This window comes from Nasonia vitripennis, chromosome 2 (assembly GCF_009193385.2).
Source record: "Nasonia vitripennis strain AsymCx chromosome 2, Nvit_psr_1.1, whole genome shotgun sequence".
NCBI classification, from domain to species: Eukaryota; Metazoa; Arthropoda; class Insecta; order Hymenoptera; family Pteromalidae; genus Nasonia; species Nasonia vitripennis.
Window position 1 is genome coordinate 29,679,627 of NC_045758.1, and position 24,348 is coordinate 29,703,974.

Genomic DNA, 24,348 nt, shown 5'->3' on the forward strand with positions numbered 1-24,348 from the left:
CCGTTGAACTTCAATAGTTCCCAAAGTTTCATAAGCAAATTCGCATTTATCGTCGAGTTCAATCGCCTTTCTGATATACTCAACAGCTTTTTCGATATTATTTTGCCATTGCAACTGTAATAATCCTCTGTACACTAGGATAGTGGCATTTTTGGGATCGCGTTTAGCTGCTTTGAGAAAGTATGAATCAGCCCTTGCAAAATCTTGGGAGTCCACTAACATCTATTAGAATAAAAAATTGTTTGTTAGACAATAAAATAGCTTAAATTAATTGATACTCTAGCCCGCTAATTTTACCTGGGCATACAATGTGTAGCACTCTGAACAATCAGGGAATTTTTCGAATGCCTTGTTGAAGTTAGTCATTGAGGTATTCATGAGGTTCATGTCTCTTTTGGATACTGCAAAACGATAATCTGCAAAACATTTTTGTACATATGCCACACCGAAACCTGGATTCAATTCCACAGCCTTTTCAAAATCTGCTTTTGCTTCATCTACTCTCTCCATAAGTAAATGAACCTGCAAATGGATATGAATAGTGTAATTTTATTTGTTTTAAAATTTGAAATGTTATTGATTGGTCTCTTTGTATGTTATAATTTTTATACCTGTCCACGATTATGGTATACATCTCCACAGTTACGATCAAGTTTCTCAGCATCTTCAAAATCGTTGAAACTCTTTTCTGCACTCTCAAGTTGAATATACATACTAGCGCGTTTAATCAACGCATTGACCTTAAGCTCTTTACTAGAAGCATCACTGCCTATAACAGCAGAGAGATCCTCCAATGCATTTTCATGCTGTCCAAGTAGAAGATAGAAAGTACCTCTAAGTACAAGTACTTCCATCTTGTGCAAGGAATCTTCATCTGTTGCAAGGTTCTTTAACTCTTCTGTGCAAAGTGGTATTACATCATCGTATTCTTGTTTCTTCAATGCTGTCAGTGCTTTGTTAAATGGCCTAAGTGGAAAATGTAAAAATTTCATTACATATTGACAAAAAAAAAACATTTATCAATTATCTACACGACAAATGTGCTTGAATATATAACTCACGTATTATCTTCTACAGTTTCTGATCCATCCAGTTTTGCTAAAATAGGATCATTGTGGAAGGCCAAGAAATAAGTACCTATGAAATGTTTGCTAGGCATAATTGGTTTCTTAGTCGCCATGTATTCTTGTGCATGTTGTTTGCCTGTATTAATTAATTCATACATATATATTCTATTTCATACTAATTAATTGGATAAGATAAAATGTGATTATAATTTACCCAGTTGTTTGAGAACTTTATCAGCTGTATAAAGAGTACTTTGAGTTGAAAATTTCTCAAGAATACAAGCAGCAGTAATATCTTCTAAAGCAGTCTCCAGTTCATTATTAGATTCCATTGCTCGTGCTCTGCGTATTAGAGCCTTTACATATCTTGGCTTCAATTCCAGTGCTTTGGTACAATCAGCTCTAACTGCACTGAATTTTTTCTAAAAACGAATACAATGTTCACTCAAAGTATGAACTTAATGAATTTTATTATGTTTTATAGAAGATAGTTACCAATTTTTCATAAGCAGCTGCTCTGTTTTGGTAAAATGTTGCAAGTTCTTCAACGTTCTCTACAGGACATGTTTCAATGGCTAGGTTATATTGAGCAATAGCTTCATCAAACTTTCCTGCACTAAAAAACTTGTTTCCTTCTCCTTTGTATTTTTGAGCTTTTTCAAGCGGTGTCTGTAACATAATAAAACAATAATTTTAAAATTATAATGATTGATGTAACATAACAACAAAATTGAGGTATTATATATATTTTTTTAAAGTTTTATATAACATCACAAACTTGAGGAAAGATTTTAATTATTTTATGCAATATTTGAATTTCATATCTTGAAGTTTTGACTTATTATGATTTCAAAGCATTATCTAAACTTGTGAAACTTAATGTATAAATAAGTAAAGTTACGTACGTACTTTAATTACTTTGAAATAACTTAAATTAATCTTTATAATTCAATTTAGTTATTGATTTTAAACAAAGAAATCAAAGTATATCAAGTGAAGACTTTGAAGAAAATATCATTACTCAAATATCATCGAGTAGAATGCAAAGCACCATAACGTGCAACTCCTATCCCTGATCTTACCACCGAAATGAATGAAACCGACCCCATATTCTGAGCTACCTTCAGTTACGACTGAACAAAAATCAATGAAATCGAATCGCACTAGTAAAACACAGCATCGAAATAAACTATAATGAAGCTCAAAATCACAAAAGCAAAATCCAAAAAGAAGAACCTAACCTCAGCAGCAGTCACGTTTCCAGGCTTTACAGGAAAGTCCCCGTCGATGGATATCTGCTTTTCGCCGTTCTCGCGACTGGACCTCTTCGGCTTGCCTCGACCGGGTTTCTCCTCTGGCTTGTTGGCGCAGTTCTTATAGTACATGTATCCCAGTCCCAGGGCGACCGGCGCCCCGACAACCAGGGCTAGTTGCCATTTGGGTAGGGAACTTGAGGCTCCACCGCTCGATGCCATGATCTATACGATGCTCTCGACGATGATCTACTTGGACCTCTCTGTCTCTTCGAACTTCCTCGACACCCAACACTTTTTACCGCTCACCCGGACAGTCGCTGCAGTGAGTCACGCGCGCGCGCACGCTCCCTCTTTCTGGAGACACGTTTTTTCTCGACGTCGCGGCGCGAAGAACGAAGCAAAGATGTCGAGTGTGGCATAGGCTTGAGCGCACGACGCACGTGTGTGCATGTGTGATCTATATTTTACGTGCGCAGTGACTGAATCGAGTCTTGAGGATGTTAGACGGTGTAGTATATATATATATGTACATACAGTACTGGACTGTGAGTGTCGCGATATGTGCGTGAATAAATGTGATTGGAGCTAGGCTAAGGCTGCGCGTGTGGATAATACACTATACCTACTACACCGGTGCGGGTCAAGGGGATATCATTTCGGAACGCGACTTGGAGAGACTATAGGTACTTTTATTTAGAGAGAGAGCTAAGTAATTACTGCTCAGTCAAGGATAACGTAAGGTAAGGGGGGTTACGCAAGAAAGCTAACAGTAGTTTTTTTTCTGAATAATGTATATAATAGTAATAAAACACAAGGTTATAAAGTTTGACAAAAAAAAAAAAAAAAAAAAAAAAAAATCTCTGTTACGCAAATTCAATCGTGTGACTCGACTTTCAGGCTCGCGCTTCGTTTGTTTACCAAAATTTCCTGTTCAGCGAATCGCATTGCGCTTCACCAAAAATTAAAAGCTAAAAATTCGAACAAGTCATAAAGCTTCGCGCCACCGCTAATGTGGCGCAGCTGTCAGCTGCCATCATCAGCTCCTCCCGCGCACATTCCTCGGCGCAGGTGTTTTCCTGGAGTAGTATATACTATAGTAGCCAGCCATCAGTCAGTCATATAATAAGTATAAGCAATCTCGATTATCACTCACTAAAAAATGGCAACGGCCTGCTGCTGTCAACTTGAGTGCCAGCAGCAGCAAAGTTCGTCGGGCTAAACTTTCTCAGCTGGACGATGACGAGGAATCCGTCGAGCCTCAGTGAGTCGTCGATGGTGATGCTCGTCAGCGGTGCTGTTGCGAAAGGTGCGCTTTAACGGCTAGCTCTACCAAGATAACAACAAAACGTGTACGCTGGCATATACGAGCAGCAGCCCCGAGCTGCTGCAGCTGACGTTGGATCAAAATGGCACTAAAGGACGACGAGAACACTTGGTGAGTCGATGGGGTGATTTCTTCTTGTTGTCTGATGCCAGCTGGGGATGTAGATAAAGCTTAGATGCTGCCTTTCACTGCTGATACACTGGTTTTGAGAATGGGGAGCGTGTTTTTGGAGGGTGAATATTTTGGGGCTCTGGATTTTGGAAATCGAGCAGGAAGTAGCGAGTGATCTGGCCTCGTGGCACAGTCTTATCAGCGGTTCATCCTGGTCGACTGGCAACTAAATGGCTACGACTATTACGGGCCTAAAGATAGCTGTACTTCCTGATAACCTTCAATTAGACCTGGCAGTGTGGACGGTTAACGCTGTGATGTTAATTGCACTGCTATTGCGGATACTAATTAATTTTATTGAAAAAGTCATGGAGCAGCGGCAGTCCTTGCTGCAAAGCTATTTTTGTTGCTTTGTGAAATCTATTTGAGATGTTTTGCAATAGACAGAGATCACCTGTGCAATATCCCAGTTTTAGAGTTCTTGTTTACATTGCATAATGGTGATTTAAATTTAACCTCTAGGTTTATAAATGTTTTCATATCTTGCGTTTTTCTTGCTAAGTTCATCTGATTCAAGCCAACATTTTATTGCAGGATATTAGAATTGGAAGCAGCTCTTTTAGATGCAGAGGCACCTTCTGCATCGGACATATATGCCATTTGCAAAGGTCAGCCTGTGCCAGCAAATCTGAGGCCAGACGTTTGGCAGGCTTGCTTAGATGTGACAGATCGAGGAAACCAATTGATTCACTTCAACGAAGTTTTTGATCTTCCAGAGCAGAATATTATAAGAGAAGATTGCCAACAATTAGTTAGTGAGTATTTGCAAACATAAGCAGCATTTTATAAAAATTAATCTTGTTTTATTATGAATTAAAATGGATGCTATATGGTTGAAAAGTATTTTGGTAACAAGTTAGTGTAAAGCTATTTTGATTCTTGATCTAATGTCCAGTCAGAGAGATAGTCACAGATAACTTATCTTTCATATATTTGTGAACTGATAATACATGTATATAGTAATGCAGGATTTCTTTTCCTCTCTCTTTCAAATGTAATAGTTTGAATTGATTACATTTATGGACAAGTATTTATTAAATTTAATTTTTTTTTTCAGATAAGCTTGGAAATGATGATGAGGATAAAGTATCAGTTCTTTCCGACTTGGAATCTATTGTAACTTTTTACTGCAAAAACAGAGGGAAACAATACGAAAGAGGCAATGGATGGCTTGAAATACTTGGCCCACTGATAGCTCTGAAACTACCTCGTTCAGCTACATATAATTTATTTGAGGCTATCAGAGATATATATATTCCAAGGTAAACATAAATATTGAACATTAAAAAAATTGTCTAGGATTTTAAAATGCTTTCACCAAAATGTTGGAATTATAATAATGTTTATTAAATGATTTTAATTGATAACAGAGGTGATACACACAGTGCTGTTCTAAGGCTACTGCTGCTTTATCATGAACCAGAATTATGTTCTTTCTTGGATACAAAAAGAGTATCTCCTGATCAATACACCAAAGGATGGATAAGCACTCTGTTTGCTGGTGTATGCTCCTTGCCAGCAATTTCCACTATGTGGGATTTGTATTTCATGCAAGCTGATCCATTTTTCATGATGTTCCTATCGCTTATCATGGTAATCAACGCAAGGTAAAGATTTTTTTTTATCTTTCAGCATAGACTGTGATAAAAACTCTCGTTTTCATTGTGCTTTTTCTGATTAATTCTTAGGGAACAAATTTTAAGCATGAAAGATGACGATAAGCAAAGCATAATTGATGCTCTAGCCGCAATGCCCTGTGCCTTGGAAGCTGAAGATGTTACCGATTTCTGTTCTTTGGCGCAATACTATGCCATGAAAACGCCTTCGTCTTTTAAGTTGGATTTATATAGCATTATGTTTGGGGAGGGTGGTGACGAAAAATGTATAACGCATGCGTTATGCTTGCCGGTTTCTGCTCAAGAACTTGTTGAAAATTCTGTGGAAGCTTCAACATTGCCTAATGCACCTGTGGAGGCTGTAAGATTTTTCTTAGTAGATTGTAGGCCTGCAGAACAGTACAATGCTGGTCACTTGCCTACAGCATTTCATCTCGACTGTAACTTGGTAAGTTATTTTTAGAGGCTCATATTATACATACTTCGGTATTTTTGAATATTAGCAATGCTCATTTATTGTTTAGATGCTCCAAGAACCTGCTGCGTTTACTACAGCTGTACAAGGACTTTTGCAAGCACAGCGTCAGGCTTTAGCTGTTGGATCTCAAGCTGGTGGTGAACATCTGTGCTTCCTTGGTAGTGGACGACAAGAAGAAGATCGATACACTCATATGGTTGTAGCTTCTTTTTTACAGAAGCATACTCAATACGTCAGTATGGTTGTTAATGGATATCAAGGTACTTGATGAACCAATTAAATTTTTAATATAGTACTTGAATCATTTTTTTAAATTCTACTTTTTGTGTACAGCAATTCACGAATACTTTGGCGACGAAGTCGTATCCAGTCTTGTCGATCATAATTCGCAATTCTGCTTAGTATGCAATACAAACTTGTCCGATGAAAATTCCAGTGAAGCGAGTCCTGTTAGAATGAAGAATAACAATTCCGATCTTTTTGGAAAAATCGGTCAAGCCATGAAGTTAAAAAGTCAAGAGATGAAGGGTAAATTATTTGACTATATCGTTAATCCGTCTGTAAGCGTCAGTAACGGCGCGGAAAGAAAAAGTGATAAAGATGTTGATTCAAGTAAAAAGGAACGAAGCTCTCGTCCAGTTTTTAGTATAGACGATGATCAAGACCTTGGTAAACGTTAAAAACATATTTTTCTTGACAAATATCAAAATAATTTGTGACATTAAGTAATAATTTGCTTGCAGATATGACAACGGCTACTCCGGAAAGCGAAGAACCCGTCGAAGTAGTTTCCGTTCAACAATGGTTGAAAGATCCTAATTTGGTACATTCCTTTAAATGTATGGAAGTAAAAGTCAATGGTTATGTTTATGAAAGGTAGTTCTATTGTAGACTATTTACTTTTAATCGATCAATATTTTTAGTTTAATTATAAATGATTTTAATAAATGTGCATTTTTTTAGCCATCTCCTTGTGACTGAAACCCATATTATAGTTCTCCGAGAAATTCAGGGGCGTAAAGGTGCAGCACATGTGATCGTAAAACGTCCGTTGTCAAGTATTGTCAGAATAACTTCCAGAAAGAGACATCCCGATTTGATTACCTTTAAATATGGAACAACCCAATCTGATAATTTAATTATCTCAGATATGGACAGATTCCTTATACCCAATGCGAGTGAAGCTACAAAACTGATTTCTCAAAAAATCATGAAACAGTTAAAGACATCTGAATAATTTTTTATTGCAAATGATCATGCACAATAGTTGAGAAAATATCAAACTGCAATTGTTGCATGAAATTTACAAAAATTATTCAGATACAAATACTAAAAATGACCATTTTTCAAAAACAAAAAAAAATTGAAGAATTTTTTTACTATTACCTTAATATACAATACTGTTTTCATTTCTGAGACTGAGAAATGTTTTTTAAAGTAGCAGTATATGTAACATACGCGATATACTAGAAAATGACATTAAATTGGGAATTTGAAAACTATAATTTATCTTCATGAACATTCTTTACAAACAAAATATGCAAAAATTGATTTCTATGACGTACAATTATTTGTAGAAAATGAAGAAAACATTTTTCACATATTAAAGATTTGTTTTTATAAATATTAAAAAAATGCCATCGATTATTTTTAAAATGAATAATCTTGTGGAAAGTAGTTTAAACTTAGCTAATGTGCGATTAACAAAAATCGTTTATTAAAATTAATTTTTTTTAATGTGTTTACTCAAAGTAAATAGGTTTAATTTCTTCAAGTGAACGTATAATTTTGAAATAGTTACATTCTGCATCTTTATTAGAGAACAATTACTTTTTGCAAGAAAAAACTTTTCATGCATTCTGTAAAATCAGTCAGTTATGTAGGACTTTAAATTACATAAATTGTGGAATGTAAAATTGATAGAGATGCATATGAGCTAAAAAAACTTGTTGCAATACAAAACACGATTTTTTTTGCTCGAAAATTATAAAATGACTGAAATTTCAGTTCCAGGTGCCAGTACAGAAGAAATTTTATTTTTTCCGGCACATATTTTAGAAAGTTTCAAAGATGTGACTATTAAATCGTGAAGAATAAATAATTAAAAAAACATCTTTATCAAAAAAAAATGTTAGAGTTTATTGTAATATACAAAAATTCATATTACTCTATAAAATGTTCATCGTTATATAAAAATCTGTCAAACGCAGTGTAAAAATATAAAACAATCAACAATGCCATTGAAATATGCATTAAAAAACTTTCATATGCATATGATTTTAACCATACATACATATGTAAATACTAATAAGTATAGTTATGATGCAATACATCAACCATATAATATAATAAATTACATTGTACTAGTTTATGTAAGAACGTTTGAAGTTTGTTATTCTTAAATACTATATTATTTGAACTTTTATTTTTTTATATATTTTATGAGAAGTTATGAAAGCTTTATTTTTACTTGATGTATTTTCATTCTAATTGTGTAATTTCATGTTTGGTTTATGCAGATCTTCTTTTTCTGCACATAAGATTTTATTTTATTTTAAAAGCCATATATATACCTATATGTATATCCAACATTTAATTAAACACTTTATACTATAAAATTTATTTACTTCTAAAACGATGACTATTAGTTTGCTTGTTCTATGACTTAAAGACTACATACAAGCAAAAGATAATAAAAAGCATTTTAATCCAAAACTTCAGATACAGCTCATTTATTATCTTGATTAATTAATATCGTTTTATAATGATAAATCGTCAAGCAAAGTGAGAAGACAACTAATACCCCCAAAAACAACATTTATAAAAATCAATATCAAGTTCTTGAAAAAAAAAAACTCGTGCACACGATGAACAATCGATGCACTGTGTGCACTCAATTCAATCATGCAACCGCGAACGGCTATTTCCAAGCTCACATATATCGGGAGCACGTAAAGTATGAGATATATACATATATAACATTATACCTATATACCGCTGCATATGCAGGTGGTGCACAATTGCACATACGCTCTGCGGAAGAGACCGCGCAAAGTCAGCATGCAGTACGCTGGCGGCTGCTGACTGCGTCAGAACTTATAGCGTGATATGATGCATGTCGTCTGCGGCGGTGTCGGCTAGGCGGGGGACACCGGCGCTGAAGAAGACAAAAATGATAATTTGGAGTTCAGATAAGCAGACGCGAGTAAGGAAACAATGGGCTCGATAAACTGGTCGGAGCTCTTCCCGGGGAAGTGGAGTGCCGTTATTTTTGTCCTTTACATTGCCCTTTTTGTCAATCAAGGTACGTGGCTCCTTCTGCGCGAGGTTATGTTTTTATACGTCTCCTATGTTTGTGTGCCTGGGTGTTGCATTGCGGGTTTATCCGAAGATTGTCGCCTCTGCTTCTTTTTTTATCGGTTCCAATTGCGCTTCTCGGTTACTTATCGGAGAGAACAATCGACGCCGGATATCATGTTGATCCTGGCGATTTGATGTTTTATAAGTCCTGGGGGTCAAACTTTAGTTGGAGCTGTTATTGTTTGTTTTTCGTTTTATTCTTATTTAAGGCATTATTATTATAATTATCAATTTTATATGAAATTACTTGTACTTCAAATATCTGAGTGGAAAGCGTTTTGCAGTGCTCCAGTGAACGAGACACCCTCTTATCTAATCTTTCCCTTTGAGATTACGATTAACAATGTTTCCTGTGCTCAGTTATAATTATGATTTTATGATTTGTCACATGTCATTTATTATATTTAACTTGAGACTTTTTTTCACCAGGAATAATCATAACATGGTCGCAGAAAGAAGGGGAATATGATTACAATATTGTTATAGTAGTTCTTATGACTGAGGTCATAAAATTAGTCAGCTCAATTGTTTTATATTGTCATGAGTAAGTTTATTATATATATATATCTACAGATTTTCATGATCAAATATGAATTATTATATGTTAATATCATAATTTTTTTTTTTTCAGAAACTCGCTAAAAAATTTATTCCATGAGGTATACAAATATAGAAAAGGTATGATTGCATTTTTTAGCAATTAAATTTATTTTTAATTTAGTGCACATCTTCTATGTAATAATTAATCCTTCAATTTACAGTGTTATTATTGTATATGGTACCATCATCATTGTATTGCCTCTACAACAATTTATCCTTTGTAAATTTAGCAGCCTTTGATCCTCCGACATACTTCTTGCTGTTGCAATTACGTGTTGTTGTAACGGGAATCATTTTTCAGGTACAGATTATACTGTTTGAGTGCATAATATAAAAATGTATATCTAGAGAAATAAAAGATTTTAACTGTTTTATGATTTCATTCAAGGTGGTGTTCAAAAAGAAGTTGTCAACAAAGCAATGGATATCACTGGTTTTGTTGACCTTAGGATGTATGATCAAACACTTGAATCTTGACTACAACAATGCTTTACCAAATGCAAATTTCCATTTGAATATTAATATTATATTTATTTTTATTCAGGTAATTTAAATAGATATAAATATTATTTGAAATGCTTAATCATCAAAATTTATACTAGCTATTATGTTATTTTTCAGACAATCTGCTCATGCTTGGCAGGTGTTTATAATGAGTATCTGTTGAAAGGTGAAGGTGCAACTGTAAATATCTTTGTACAAAATGTGTTCATGTACATTGACAGCATACTGTGCAATGTCGCAGTACTACTCATACAAGGAAATCTTGTCCAAGCATTTGATGATGCAGGGCCTAGTATATTTATGGATCCTAAAGTTATTTTAATTATGTTCAATAATGCAGCCATTGGTATTATTACAAGTTTCTTCCTGAAGAATCTTAATTCCATTGTAAAAACTTTTGCCAGTGCCTTAGAACTCGTCTTCACAGCTATATTATGCTGGATATTTTTTGGTATTCCAATTTACTTCAATACCGCTTTAGCCATTGCCATAGTCAGTTATGCAGTCATATTGTACTCACAAAATCCAGTACAAAATGTCAAACCAAAATCTTATGAGAGTGCAGATGTTGAAGAAACTCAAGAATTCATAACAAAACAAGAGTCACAAATAGTATAGTATTTAAAATTTTATTTCTACTTTATAAATGTATAACGAATGGCAAGGCTTGGTAATTATTCATAAATTATTTATTTTTATTCAATTATTATTCAACTTCAATAAGTTAATACTATTTAAATGTGTATTTTACTATTTTTAACTTAAATGCTTGTAGTCTTATATTTTTAATGTGCCAATTAATAAAGAAGAAATATTAAATAATAGGTTTTTGAGTGGAATGCACATTTGAAATTAGAATTTGCAAGATAAACTCTAGAATCGTGATCAGTTTTATATTAGTATAATTATGTGTTAATATATATTTTCGTTACAACCAACACTAATCTTTCTGAAAAATTTCAATTTATACTTCTTGAATTGTGGCATAAGTTTTGTGAATGCCAAGCCTACAAAATGTTATCTACTTTCAAATAAGTCAATCAATTTTGCAATTTAGATAAACAAAAATCAAAATTTGTAGAATCATGCAAATATATTTAAATACATTTTTAAGCGTTTATAAAATAGTTCCAGCTATAGTGCGTTTAAAACAGGACTCATAAGAAATTCAATATAAATATTGTTAACTTTTTATATTTATATGCTTACATTTAAACGCGAATTAATCACAAATGGTTTAATTTTGTTGTATTTGTTAATTTTTCTACTTGTATACATAGTTTGTTATACATATAATTAAGGTAATTTTTGCTTTTTATAATTATTGGTTTATTGGGAATGGAACATTACATATTACATTTAACTAAAAAAGTATTGAAACAACGAATATTATATTGACCCATATATATTATGTAAACATTGCATAACTGTAATTGGGCACTATTTGAGGCCTTTTCTGCTTTTATCTCTAAAGTAAAAAAAGAACAATGTTGTGATAGACTTAGAGTATCGAACAAATTGTTTTTAGATATTTGTGCATTTTACTGTCTAATCAGTGACTTGAATAAATCAACTTTTTATAATACACAATAAAGTACTCCTGCGTGGCCAGTCACGGTGTCCATCTCTACATCATGCAATGTATAATCATGAGATATGTTCTCCGCGTTTATCGCGTATAACTACTGCGAATTTAATTACTAACGCATATATTGCAATCAAGAAACGAAGAGAATACACAAGCGAACAAAGTGTCGGTTCAGTATTCTTTTAATAGAAAGTTTTGTATATCTATCGCAATATCGTCTACGTTAAAGTAAGCGTAAACTACAGGAATAAGGAAGACTGTCCTAAATAAAGGATCTTAAAAAAAGCAATATTTATGTACATACATGTCCAGTCCCTCGTATAGCAAGCCGACCCACTTTTTTACGTCGACTCCTTCCATCGCAATAATCGAAACAGATTTCACGTGAGATAAAAACGCGCGTTTCGGGCGATCGCGTGTGACGCCATGACGTCCCTTATTCTCCGAGCTTCTTCTCATTTCGCCTCCGATCTGTCACTCGCTTTTTCTGTCGACGTTTTTTTTTCTAAGATTATTCTGGTGTTCTTCGGTCATGTATGTACGAGTATCTGTCAGGGCTTAGATGTTGAAAGTCGATTTTTAGAGGGTACCTTGGGAATTGGAATTTGAATTTACGTTTGTTGATGTTGGAGTTTATTCATTTTATTTATTATAAGAGAACTTTATTTATAAGAAACAGTCGCAATAATCTCAATGCAGTACACTAGTAAAAATAATAAAAGATACAAGTTTGAATAATAATTTATCAGTTGCAAAATAATAACGCGGTAGTATTCTTGATCATTGATGTGGTGCGCTGGGTGGCTGTCGTCAGACTGACCGCTTCTTCCTTCTTCCGGACTCGGCTGTCCCTTTGGGTCCGAGCCATAAAACCCAGGTCAGTTTTCCGGGGCTAGTGGGGGGTCCGGAACTATGTGCGTAGGCGTCTCTATGTTTGAGTATCGTTGAACTCCAACAGTTGAGAAATTAGGCCATCGGATTTTTCAGCGAGCTTGATGCAACAATCATCATGTGTCTATATTTCGGAATCCCCTTTACAATATCTCACGTATTTTTGTATATATAAATATGCAAATTAATTAATGACCAAACTTTTTGAAGTATCAACAATCGCCGTAAAAAAATTTTTTTATTACAAAAATTCGTACAGGTACAATAAGTAACTATATTAAAAAACACATATTGGAGATCTAAGGTTTAACATATTTTATTCATTACGGAACAAAATAAAAATGTATTTATTAGAATATCGCATAGAATAAACGAAAAGTTTAAATTTTGTCAAATCTGCTTTTTATGGCCAACAAGGCATAAAAATTCTTCCAATAGCTGCGGATGCTTCTCCATAATGAGTTTGAATCCGTCCATGTTCGTCATAACGTCTCCGAAGTTTTTAGCGATGAAGTTAAATGCGTTTGTTTTCAGATTACTAAATCTGCAGAGATGAGCTAAAGCAAGAGTTTCAAAAGCGTTTTCAACTGTCAATGCTTTATTTAGGAATGCACCACATGTATTTTTAAGGCCGTCGAGCGCGTACTTATCAGCCGGGGCCGAAAGCTTGCGGGTAACTTAACTGTTTATGTTTTCGACATTCCCGGTGTAGATGTACAGCAATGCGAGCTTCATGGTTTCGTAGTCGATGTCAGTGATGTCAATTTTGTTGCTATCTTTTTCTATCATGTCGCTCTCGAGCATAGTTGCGAAAACTGAGCTTCTAGATGCAAGAATAACTTTTTGAACGCGTATTTCTTGTTCTTCCACTACGAGCGTCAAATCACTAAACTTTTGGTTATCGAATGTGATTTTCAAGTCATTTGATATGCTCTGTTGATTGATTTTGATTTTGCTTGGTGTTATTTCACAATGTATTGTTAGAATTCCATTGCATACTAATGTGCAACTTAAATCTGCGTGCAAGCAGAATTCATCGAGTCCTACTCTTGTGTTCTATTTTATTAAGCTCTAGATGCCATGTATCTATCTCCTTATCCAATACTCCGATTTTAAAATTCGGCGATTTCAATAGAGCGCTTTCCATTTCGTAATCTGTCCTGTAATAGCACAAACAAAAATGTGGGATGGCCCACTCGTACTTATAGTTGAAACAAAGTGAAGCTGAAGCTTCTTCTGTCACGCACTGCCTGTGTACGCGCATCACTCATTGTTTACTAATTAATACAAATGTCCAGTTCACCAGCAATTGTACTATTTAAAAATATACTAACGGACGAATATGCGTTTATTGTTCACTGCAAGCTAGGAATCTCAGTGGCTATAGTGGGCCGCTCGCCGGATGTGCATTGTCGCTATATACAGGCGATAACGCGACTCCAATCGCCAACGATTAAGGTTACCGGAATTCTTCGAATCCACACGGTCTGAGAGTCAGCGTCGTCGCTGTGCAGCACCTTTTGGCGCGAAACGCGAGCGCTGCCTACCGGATTCTTTTTTAAGTATTGGGGTGTTGCGTTTAGCGACTCGCATCATGTAATGTATAATCAGACCGGGATTCAACTTGTTTTTTTAAAGCCTTTGGCGATAATACAGGAAATTCCGTATTCTAAACTCAATAGGTAAAACGTATATCACGTACAACATATACACAATTACACGCGCGCTATATTATAGTCTCAGACTTCAGAGGACTAGAGGAGGGGGATGTCCGGATGTAACAGGCGCAGCAGGGTATAGTAGCGCGTATACACACCTAAGGGGGTCGATATTCAAAGGCGGCGCTAGCGGTGCACGAGAACGCTCAACAGTCGCATGCTGGACGCGCGAGCGCGACGTTGTCTCTCTTCCGTTCTTCCTGCTGAACCGCTGCGCCGGCTTTTCTCTCGCGTTTTATATCTTGAGTTTATAATTTTTTTTTCTTTACTCATTCGCTACGTCGACGCCGCGTCAGGTGCGCGCGCGTGCAACCGGCTCTCTTCATGTGGGGCTTCTGGTGCTGGCTTTGCAAGAAAGGTACGTGTGTGTGTGTGCGAGGATCGCGATCGCGTGATTAAGGAGTTTGCCAAGCGGCGAGGGAAGACGTTGACTGGACGAGGGATTGATCGTTAACTTGGCGGGTTGATTGTATTTCGCGAGAGTTTAGAGAAGAGAAGCGTTAGAATATTCGTACAATTATGTAAATGCGTTGGCTAATTTTTGGAAAATATTCTCAAACAGCGTTCTCGGACTACACGAGAAAGCAGTGGAATCGCTTGGTGAATTGCTCGCGGATAAGAAGTATCAGAAACTTGGGCGGACAGAGGAAGAACAGATCGAAGAAGAATGAAGATACTCTGGTTGAACTGTATTGAAACTCTCGTTGTAATTGAGAGAGTTGATAAAGTGCAGCTGTGTTATTGGTAGAGACTTAATTAGGGAGACTGTAAAGAAAAGAAAATTTCGATCATCTTAAGGTGAAGGAAATAAATAAGAAGGTACGTGTAAATTACCTATGTGAACATTTTTTTTTTTAAATCACAACTTCGTTTGAAAAGCTTGTTAGATTAGCTTAATTTTTACTTATACATTAGATTGTTAAAAAAAAAATTATTCGGTCAATCAGTAACATTTCGATCGTAAATCAAAACTTTAGGAGAGCTCCTAAAAGAAACTCGGCATACAGTCTTTTTTTTTTTTTGCACATCGCGCTTGTCTGACACGTGTCAGGCGTTACTACTGAAGCTCCGTAGAGCAGCTGGAATTTCGGGGGCGGCGTCGATCGAACCAGACCACCCCGTGTTCGGGAATTATTTCTCATGTATACTTATATACACGCCTCGACTCTTCTCGCTTGTGTTTGTGCGATTCGGAATAGGTGTATGTACTGACGGCGTTCCCGCATTTCACCGTGTCTCGTCCTCGAGTGCTGCGGTAGATGTTCTAATGGAAATCACTCGTCGTATGGCTATATGAGTATTGGGCTTTTCATTGTTTTTTTCTAAAAACTAATGGTATATGAAATAATTTTATCGGTTATATTCATCGCTTGCCTGAGCTTGCGTAACCGGTTTGAAAAAACCATATCAGATAAGCAAAATTAGTTCTGAAATTTCAGCACTGATTAGCGATCGATGCCATGACTGTATTCCTTAGAAACAAAATTCGCGGAAAAAAATTATTGCAAACTCACCCCTTGTAACATTCAACAACGCGATAAAACTACACACACGCACAACTAAAGAAAGTCACGTGCTTTCAATCTATATCGCCGTATGACATCACGGCTCATTAATTCGCAGAAAAGCATTCTTTACCCAACTCCACGCTACGTCACATCCAACCGTGGCGCATACATCGTTAACCAAACCCCTGCGCTTATATCCTAACGATTTCGCATAAGAAAAATTTCTCCATAAATCCATCCGCTCTAAAAGCATAACAAGCCTCCTAATTCTCCCGCTTTCCACAGTCCAAATAGCTCGCACGAGAGCGCAACGATCCCGAGACGTACACACATACCGCACCTTCCAGCCGTAAAACTGTCCGTCGTATTTGCACTACTGCACTAAACGTGTCCCACGGCGAGACTTTATAATAATCGTCGTCGCCCGCACAGAGCTGCACGCACGATTTCTTTCGATTATGCAACTACGTTTCGTGTGTACTACTTTCTCGACGACGGCGGCGACGAGGTTCGTGCCGATCCGAGCTTGCGATAAAGCTCTCTCGCTTCCGCGTGCTTTACTCTCTCTCTCTCTCTCTGAACGTATCGTTCTTTCCTGTATAGAGTCTTTTCTTCTTTGGCGAAAAGCTCGTTTTTTATTTCGCCGGCTCTCGCAACATAATCGAGCCGGTAGGTATATCGTGAGAAATGGTCGTTATGTACGCGATGGGAAGGGGGATTTCGAGCTTTTTAAAATCGACGCGATCGTGCTGCATTTCGTAATGTTTTAATTGCTCGATGTGTATGATTAGGCTGCGAGCTTGATTCTTATCCCTACTATGATTGAGATTCTTGTCGGGGTATCTAGTTTCTTTGGTGAAATCGATTTTACAGTCAAATTTTTAAATTTAAATCGTAAAATCGTTAAATATAAATACCCATAAAACTTTTACATGCACCTTCATAATTAATTTAAAACTACTCTTTCGTGACATCCAACTCACACACCACAAACAAAGACCCGACCGGAATGTAAGCTCATCCCGATTCACACTCGGCGTAAACGGACAATAAACGGTATATATAGTGGCGCGTCGCGGACGCGATGGAATAATCGAAGGGGATTCACCTTGACAGTGCGGTGTAGTGGCCGTCGCTGCGGCTATGCAATGCCGTTCGCCCGGCGACTAGCTGGTCTCTATATATCTATTAAAGGCTTGCCTTGGCGCCGGCGACAGCTGCACCCGTGCGATGATGACAAATTCTCGCGATCGCTTTGATGTTTTCATTTTTTGGAACTTGGCTATTTGAAAAAGCTTCGAGTTTCGATCAGATTTGGTTTTTTAATATTGTATTAGAATCGCACTTAATAGCCTACAGGTATAACGTGTGCATTTATATATAACAAGCTATATTATAAAATAGCGTATTTCAGTACGTTAGAACATATAAGGCACCGGAAAATACCCCGCAATAATCAAAGTTTCTCTAGTCGCCAATTTCGTTTGCATAGCGCATCGCAGAATAATATTACAGTGCGCATCGGGTAATGACAAGCTGCCTCTAGTGCTATGCGGGTGTGATTCCGATTTTATTATCATGTATCTGCAACATGCGGATAATTTCCATGCAAATGCAGAAGAACCTGCCATATCACTTATCTTTTTTTTTTTATACGACTGCAACTAGTTCGTAAAACCACTACATTTGATTATTCTTCAGTTTAACTTTTATCTACGTATGCGTTAGTCCTCTAAAATCACGTTCAAGTGCATCTTCGTCTTTACATAGTAGTACCGCCGAGAATTAACGGTGTATTTTTATGCAAAGTGTTCTTTGCTATCGGGCTCTTGTGTGCTGTCCTATCAAGGCACGACAGTTGTCCCCACTGAATAATTTTTCTTTGCCAATTGAATCAATTCCTTCGTAAGCATCATTAATCTTCTAACCGTACAGGACCAGCCAAGCTGGCAGGATGAGGGTAAGTCGATCAAGTCCAAGAAAACAACAACAGCAGCAGCAACAACATCGTCGTGAACCGAGACAGCGACTCGGCTGCGTCGATGAGAGGTAGTGTCGAGATATGCCCGGATGCAGCGGCGGCGCGCAGCTCGCATCCATGACGGGCTCGACGGACCTGGGGCCGATCCAGCCCCAACAGGACTCGGCGCCCCTGCTCGACGACAGTCTCTTCGCCGACGACAGACGAGGCTACTCCTCGGCCAGGAGGAAGATGACGCCACCGACAGGCGGAGGCTTGCCGGTTCAGTTGACGCCCCTCTGGGAATATGTCGTGAGTGTACATTGTTTACGTTGAATAGAACTTATTTTTCTGCTCGTTATAGAAGAAATAACGTATGCTTGAAATTGAATTAAACGCTCGTTTTGTAAATAGTGCGAGTATATAGAGCCCCGCAGAACGTCTTATCGATAACGATTTACCTGCCGCGCTTACAGTCGTTTCTTTTTTCGGACACTTGGCCCTAATTCGTCTTAATGGCTACGGCAGGACGATATTTCTTTCGGCGACTATACGTATACTCGACGAGAGTTCGCGTGTTGAAATAGGGCACGCATGTTGTTGGCATTATTATCAGGCCGAAATTCCTTATCACAAACTCGCTCCGATTAGCATATTCTTCCGCGAGGCGTAACAGAGTATGAAATCTGACTTCAATTTTTATACCGAGTCCTATATGTCCGGTGCCGTTATAAATATGTGTACACTCTTACAATATGGAAGTAGTACAGGAGTTGATCCGGTCAGACGCATCTTATGTATACAAAATATTAAAGAAAGTAGGATACCCAGGCTGCGTCCTCTAGGCTGATTTTAATATCTGACCTAGAAAAACGCCCACGTACAGGGCGTATAAGACAGTTTTAGACAGGAACAAAATTACAGGTCGATATTAATAAATACTGAGTTTCGCCAGACCTTGTTTTCAAATTACACATATTGAGTATATCGAGAGCCGGAGTAATTTTCTGGAAAAAAAAAGCTATCATTTCTCTGACAAAGGTGCGAACGAAAAAGTTCCCGCGAGACGTGGACGTCGCGACGATCTTCGAGGAGATATCGCAGCGTCTCCGGGACCCCGAGTGGGAGGTCCGTCAACACGCGTTGCGTGTCCTCGTGGACGTGCTGCCCACCTTCGGTCCCAAAGAGATCGACGAGGTGGCGGCGCTAGTTCTGTCCGACCTCGTCGACAACCTCGGCAATCCGGCGCCTGCCGTCAGGAAGGGCTCGCTGGACGCCCTGAGGATCTATCTGCTGCACACGCCTCGAAGGGATGAGATGACCACGAAAGTGAGTAAACGATATTTAAATTTATCAAACGGTAATAAAAAAAAAATGTTTTAAACATTGAATTCAGATCCTTCACGACGGCATGAATCGACCGGACGTGCTCGACGACTACCAGACCAGCATCGCGACAGGTGTGATTCTGAGCACTCCACTCTTGCTGTTTGCATCGCGATCGAGTACACGACCTGGAAGCGAAGTCGTACGAGCTGCTACGCAAGCTCTCGCTATGAGACTCGTCCAGGTGACGCATCAGGAGTCGGCTTTGCGATCTTTAGCCAAGATCCGAGAAGCTATCGGAGAAGAGGAGTTTGCGGGGTATCTGAAGGAGGTGGACGATAGCATGAAGAGGAATTTTGATCTGCTGTGCGATGTCTATGGGATCAAGAGGAGCTCGCCGACTGACAAGAGGAAGAGGCCGAGGGTAAGCGGGTTTGTTGTATTTATATTTCATGATTCATTTTTCAATAAAACTCGAGTAAAGACATTTTTCAGTTTTAATTACTGCTTGTAAAGGCTGTTAGAGCAACTGTAATAATGCTAAAACGGAAACAATTAAAAATCATCGTACCCATTCATTCAAACTACTAATAGTACTCGTGTAGAAACACAGTATAATAAGTGCAACTCGCATTTCCCAAAATTGAAATCCTTCCCCTCAAACAAGCGCTAATCGCTCCTCAAACAAGCGTCGAACTCTAATAATACGATACCTCACCCTTAACATTATCCACGTCAACAGTCGAGAACAAAGCAACGGTCTGCTGACAAGTCGCATCGAAAGGACTCGGTCGAGGAGTCGATCAAGGACGTCGTGGCAACGGACAAGAGCTGGGAGAGCGAGGAAGATTCGGACACTTCGGGAATCGCTGAGGGGGACGAGGAGGGAAGCGCGGTGTCGAGGTTGGGCTCCTCCGGAGGTATCACCTCGGCGAGGGTCGTGCTGGAGACCGAGATCAAGTTCAACGAGGAAACGGCTATCACGATGACGATACTGGAGGAACAGGATAAGGAAAAGGAGGGGGACAGCGAGGAGGAGGAAGAAGACGAGGAGGATGAGGATTACGATGAGGGTCAGGAGGCTGATGGGGAGGTAGAGGCTGCGGACGAGGATGACCCCCTGGGGAGGAGGAAGACACCGAGGTGAGGGTTGATAATTGAATTGTTGAACTGCTCGACGATAGTTTTTTGTAATATTATATTTCCACAGACGCGTACACTTCGGCGGCGAGATCGTCAAGCTCCGCACTCCCGACAGCGAAGACGCCGAGTCAGTCTTCTCGGACGTTTACCTGCAACCTCAGCAACTTCCTCGTACGAGAATACCCTTGCCCGTGTCACCGGCCACCAGGTTACCACCTCAACAGCCGCGTCGCGTCAGATCATCTTCGCAGCCTAGCGTTTCTCGGAGACAGCCCAGACACAGGCAGAAAAGATCCGCATCGAGTAGTCCTAGGAGAGAGATCTACGTGCACGACGCAAACCTCAGCCCGAAGAAGAGCATTTTGAGCAAGAGTTCGGATTTTGGCGATCGGCAGACGAGGTAAAGAAAGACACCTACATTGAAACATTGATTACCATATTTTTTTGTATCTACAACGTCATAAACGCGACTCTAGATCTCATCGATCTCGACGAGACTCCATCACGCCGCTCACTTCACCTCGAATCGTTATCCAGGAGATCGATCCTCCCGAGGAGCCGTCCTTTCTTGTCTGTGAGGAATCGCGGTCGCCACCTTCTCCTAAAATTGAAGAAAGCGTTCTACTGGGACAGGCAAGATCAGCCAGTCCCAGTCCCAGCGTTATACTGGGTGACGTTTGCATGGATCCGGATAAGATGAGGGACAATATCGACAGCATATTCGGCGACAGAAGTGGACTCGAGTTTCAGGAAAAAATTCAGAAGGACCACGAGAACATGATGCGATCGGTATACAGATCAAGATCGGCACTGGAGAAGACCACCAAGTTCGATTGGATGGACGAAGACGGGTCGATCAGTCCTGGTAAGGAGTTTTTATTATACTCAACGTTTTTCGCGAATCGATAAATTTTATTTCGTGGTGTGTTTCAAGGTCGAGAAAGACGACGCAGTTCGTCAGCCAAAAGCGCCGGATTCGAAGTGTTTCCACGTCAAGAGCGAAACTACATCCTCATGGAGCTATCGAGTCCCACGAAAGACTTGAGTAGACGAGCTTCACTGGAAGACAATCAAATGGGTGAAACTCCTGTAAATGATAGCTCCAAACCTTCCGAACAAACCTATCCCAACGGAGAGAAAGATAAAACTGAAGATCCACCCAAAAGTGAAAGTGAACAAGTTATACCGGAAACGAAAACCGAGGAATCGCAGGTGGATTCGAACAAAACCGCGGAAAGTGATAAGGCCGAAGAACGTGAAAATAACAAGGAAGAAACGGATGCTCAACTTGGAATAATCGACGACGATCTGGAGAAATCGGCGCTGGACGCCAAGGAACGATCGTCCGACAGCAGCAGCGATGGAGATTGGAAACCAAAGGAACCAAGCTGGGAAGAGCTGGGCCTCGTTGACGAGGAGATTTTGAACGATTTTCACAATAAGGTGAGTCTCTTACACTTACCTGATAGATGAATGGACTAAGTACTCGCTTGAGTGAAAAATTGCTGACGCAACCGATTTTTTCTTATTTCGTGTCCGTCATATTCTTATAAAATGTATACACATCGCAGCTGAGACTACTCTCTCCCTTTTAAGGAGTGCAGACGATCGATAAGTTGAAACAACTTCCTCTTGTACTTCAGCTAAATGCATTGACCTGCTAAGTGCTTTTGAAAAAATTAAATTGTCCTTTTCGATGTGATTATTTGCGTGTTAAAATGAAAGCACATGCACTCGTCATTAATTGAAATTTTCACTTGCTGAAATTAAACAAACGTTCGGCAATAATAATTTATTTATTAGCGATTGTTAGTATACTCATCATTAATCACTATATTTCGCCAAAATTTTCGAGGATAATTATAGTTTACACTAATGCTTTCATTTGATAAGTAAACTATGTACAAAGTATACAGGAAAAGTTAGTTTCAAGGAATCTGAGCGATCGATAGCCTTCTCTTATAGCCACTTAAAAGACCGACTGTCTTCCAAAGCTCTTACAAAAAATTCTTAATCGTATCTTTGCTTTGACCCTTAAGCTCGTTATATAGGTCACGAATGATTCACAAAAATTTCGACGTCTAGTTTCAAATCCTATTTATTACACTTGAAAAAATTGTGTATACCATGATTATTTAACTCCTAGAAAATGAATACTATTATTGAAAAAAAAAAACGCGCCGTGAAAATTTAAACCGCGTAATGGGTAAATACGTTCGTGCGAGAGGCTTGAAACGATCGATAGATTTATCTATGCAGTCTCTGAAAAATCATTGACCCCATGAAAGTTCAGTACATGCAATAATTTCTACCGTAAAAAGGATATTAAGGTTTCGCAATAAAAATTATCTAGGAAACAGTAAAAAAATGTAAGTTCAGACGTAAATTAACGATGAGATGGCTTTTTATTACATGTATACTCTAGATTTACGGACTGAAACATACTTTTCGCACCTTACCCAGAAGCAATAATCTTTTGTTGCTAAAAAATTGTTATCATAGCATGATTATCGGTGTAAAGCTTTCCTCGTCAGAGCACCTGTTCACTCGTGTGAAAATAATAAAAAATTCAAATCGTTATCAACTCTATTACGATTTTTCGAGAAACGAACGTTAACCAATTTCCCGAAAGGCTAATGTCATTACACCTGTCAAGTTCAGCTGAAATGTTCTAAAAGGTTAAGCGTTATTTCTTCTTGATAACCTCTTCAGCGCTTTACTGTATAATGAATCGGCCGCCTTGAGCCTGAACCTTACTACTTAATTAATGTGTATCTACAGTAGTGTGTAATATGTTGCAAACTATAACCAAGACCAGGTTTCGATTGTTTCGCTCTGGAGGTAGAGGTCAAAGTTTGCTGCTTGAATTTATAATCGCAATCGTTGGCGTCGTGTAATCGGACGATGATTTTATACGAAATCATAATTTTAGTGGAATTTTAGTTTACATTTAATTTTGTTTTTCACGTTGAATAACTAATTCATCACGGCCCACTTACTCCCCGGCTATCTCAGCCGTTTTGCCGGTTATTTAACGGTCAATAACTGATGACCCTTTTCGAGGTAAACGGAGTAAAATCGAACCGAACGCTTGTCCAATATTTACCTCGTCTGCTCCGTCTACACCAACTTCGCTTATACCTCTTATAAATTAAAAAAATCCATACCAGCAAAGAAATCTGAAATTCATCTTCTGCAGCAACCTCACAAAAAAACCATCCTGCACCTCCATATCAGCCCACCTAAAAAGTTCATCGCACTCGAAGCTTGCAAGCTCACCGGCATCTCAGTAGGCTCACGCACTTTGCTCGTAGTAGTAGCCGGCTTTGGGCGATAATACCTCGACGGTGGCCGGCACAATGGTCGCGTGTGCGGCCGAAACTGGGTCGCGCGACGATCGATTCAAGCGCGCGCGCTCGCGGAAAAGTTCGATTGCAAGGAGAGCTTTAGGTTGAGACACTCGAGGTTGGCTGGACACATATATACATGCACATAGAGTCTAGGCGGCTATGCGTCACAATGCGACGATTCATTCACGCGTGGATCTATCTGTAAGGCTGCATAGGGGGTATCGGATCGGCTTGGATAAGTCAGCCGGATGAGGTACTCGTGTGGGTCAATGTGTTTCGAGCTTTCGGGGTTGATGGGAGCAGGAGTCGATGTTGGCGTAGCAGGTGCACGTGGCGGTGGAGAGAATTTATTTGACGAGGGATCGAATGAAATTTATTTATTAAGTTGGACTCTTTACTCTGTACTGAATAAAATATTTTTTTTGTTCTACGTAAGCACTATACCGGAAGTTCAGTTCAACAATGTCAATGTCAAAGTTAAGTGACTT

The 24,348-nt window shown here is 38.5% G+C and overlaps 4 protein-coding genes across 4 annotated transcripts in view; 3 read left to right on the forward strand and 1 right to left on the reverse strand.

Annotated features, from left to right (window-relative positions):
• LOC100121167 (mitochondrial import receptor subunit TOM70) overlaps positions 1-3,981 on the reverse strand; it is a 5,033-nt gene extending 1,052 nt beyond the window's left edge. Inside the window, exons 1-7 of the mRNA XM_001604705.6 lie at positions 2,309-3,981; positions 1,563-1,736; positions 1,282-1,489; positions 1,062-1,203; positions 612-966; positions 298-522; positions 2-222 (exon numbers count right to left, since the gene is read on the reverse strand). Of these exons, the coding sequence (XP_001604755.1) occupies positions 2-222; positions 298-522; positions 612-966; positions 1,062-1,203; positions 1,282-1,489; positions 1,563-1,736; positions 2,309-2,542 (1,559 nt within the window). The 5' untranslated portion in view covers positions 2,543-3,981. The remainder of the gene's footprint in view (position 1; positions 223-297; positions 523-611; positions 967-1,061; positions 1,204-1,281; positions 1,490-1,562; positions 1,737-2,308) is intronic.
• On the forward strand, positions 2,947-8,288 carry LOC100121187 (TBC1 domain family member 23). The gene is made up of 10 exons (XM_016982638.3): positions 2,947-3,063; positions 3,221-3,758; positions 4,353-4,573; positions 4,876-5,080; positions 5,189-5,425; positions 5,507-5,882; positions 5,959-6,172; positions 6,246-6,581; positions 6,656-6,788; positions 6,876-8,288. Exons 2-10 carry the CDS (start codon positions 3,730-3,732, stop codon positions 7,147-7,149), a joined length of 2,025 nt encoding a protein of 674 aa, XP_016838127.1. The 5' UTR covers positions 2,947-3,063; positions 3,221-3,729; the 3' UTR covers positions 7,150-8,288.
• Positions 8,289-8,681: 393 nt separating this feature from the next.
• Positions 8,682-12,253, forward strand: LOC100121234 (UDP-galactose transporter senju). The gene is made up of 6 exons (XM_001604778.6): positions 8,682-9,216; positions 9,702-9,816; positions 9,904-9,950; positions 10,034-10,173; positions 10,261-10,416; positions 10,494-12,253. Exons 1-6 carry the CDS (start codon positions 9,129-9,131, stop codon positions 10,992-10,994), a joined length of 1,047 nt encoding a protein of 348 aa, XP_001604828.1. The 5' UTR covers positions 8,682-9,128; the 3' UTR covers positions 10,995-12,253.
• Positions 12,254-14,729: 2,476 nt separating this feature from the next.
• The window catches only part of LOC100678006, a 29,911-nt gene continuing 20,292 nt past the window's right edge, over positions 14,730-24,348 (forward strand). The window contains exons 1-9 of the mRNA XM_008206186.4: positions 14,730-14,931; positions 15,136-15,392; positions 18,017-18,353; positions 19,083-19,370; positions 19,438-19,791; positions 20,110-20,510; positions 20,578-20,910; positions 20,987-21,375; positions 21,445-21,953. Of these exons, the coding sequence (XP_008204408.2) occupies positions 18,144-18,353; positions 19,083-19,370; positions 19,438-19,791; positions 20,110-20,510; positions 20,578-20,910; positions 20,987-21,375; positions 21,445-21,953 (2,484 nt within the window). The 5' untranslated portion in view covers positions 14,730-14,931; positions 15,136-15,392; positions 18,017-18,143. The remainder of the gene's footprint in view (positions 14,932-15,135; positions 15,393-18,016; positions 18,354-19,082; positions 19,371-19,437; positions 19,792-20,109; positions 20,511-20,577; positions 20,911-20,986; positions 21,376-21,444; positions 21,954-24,348) is intronic.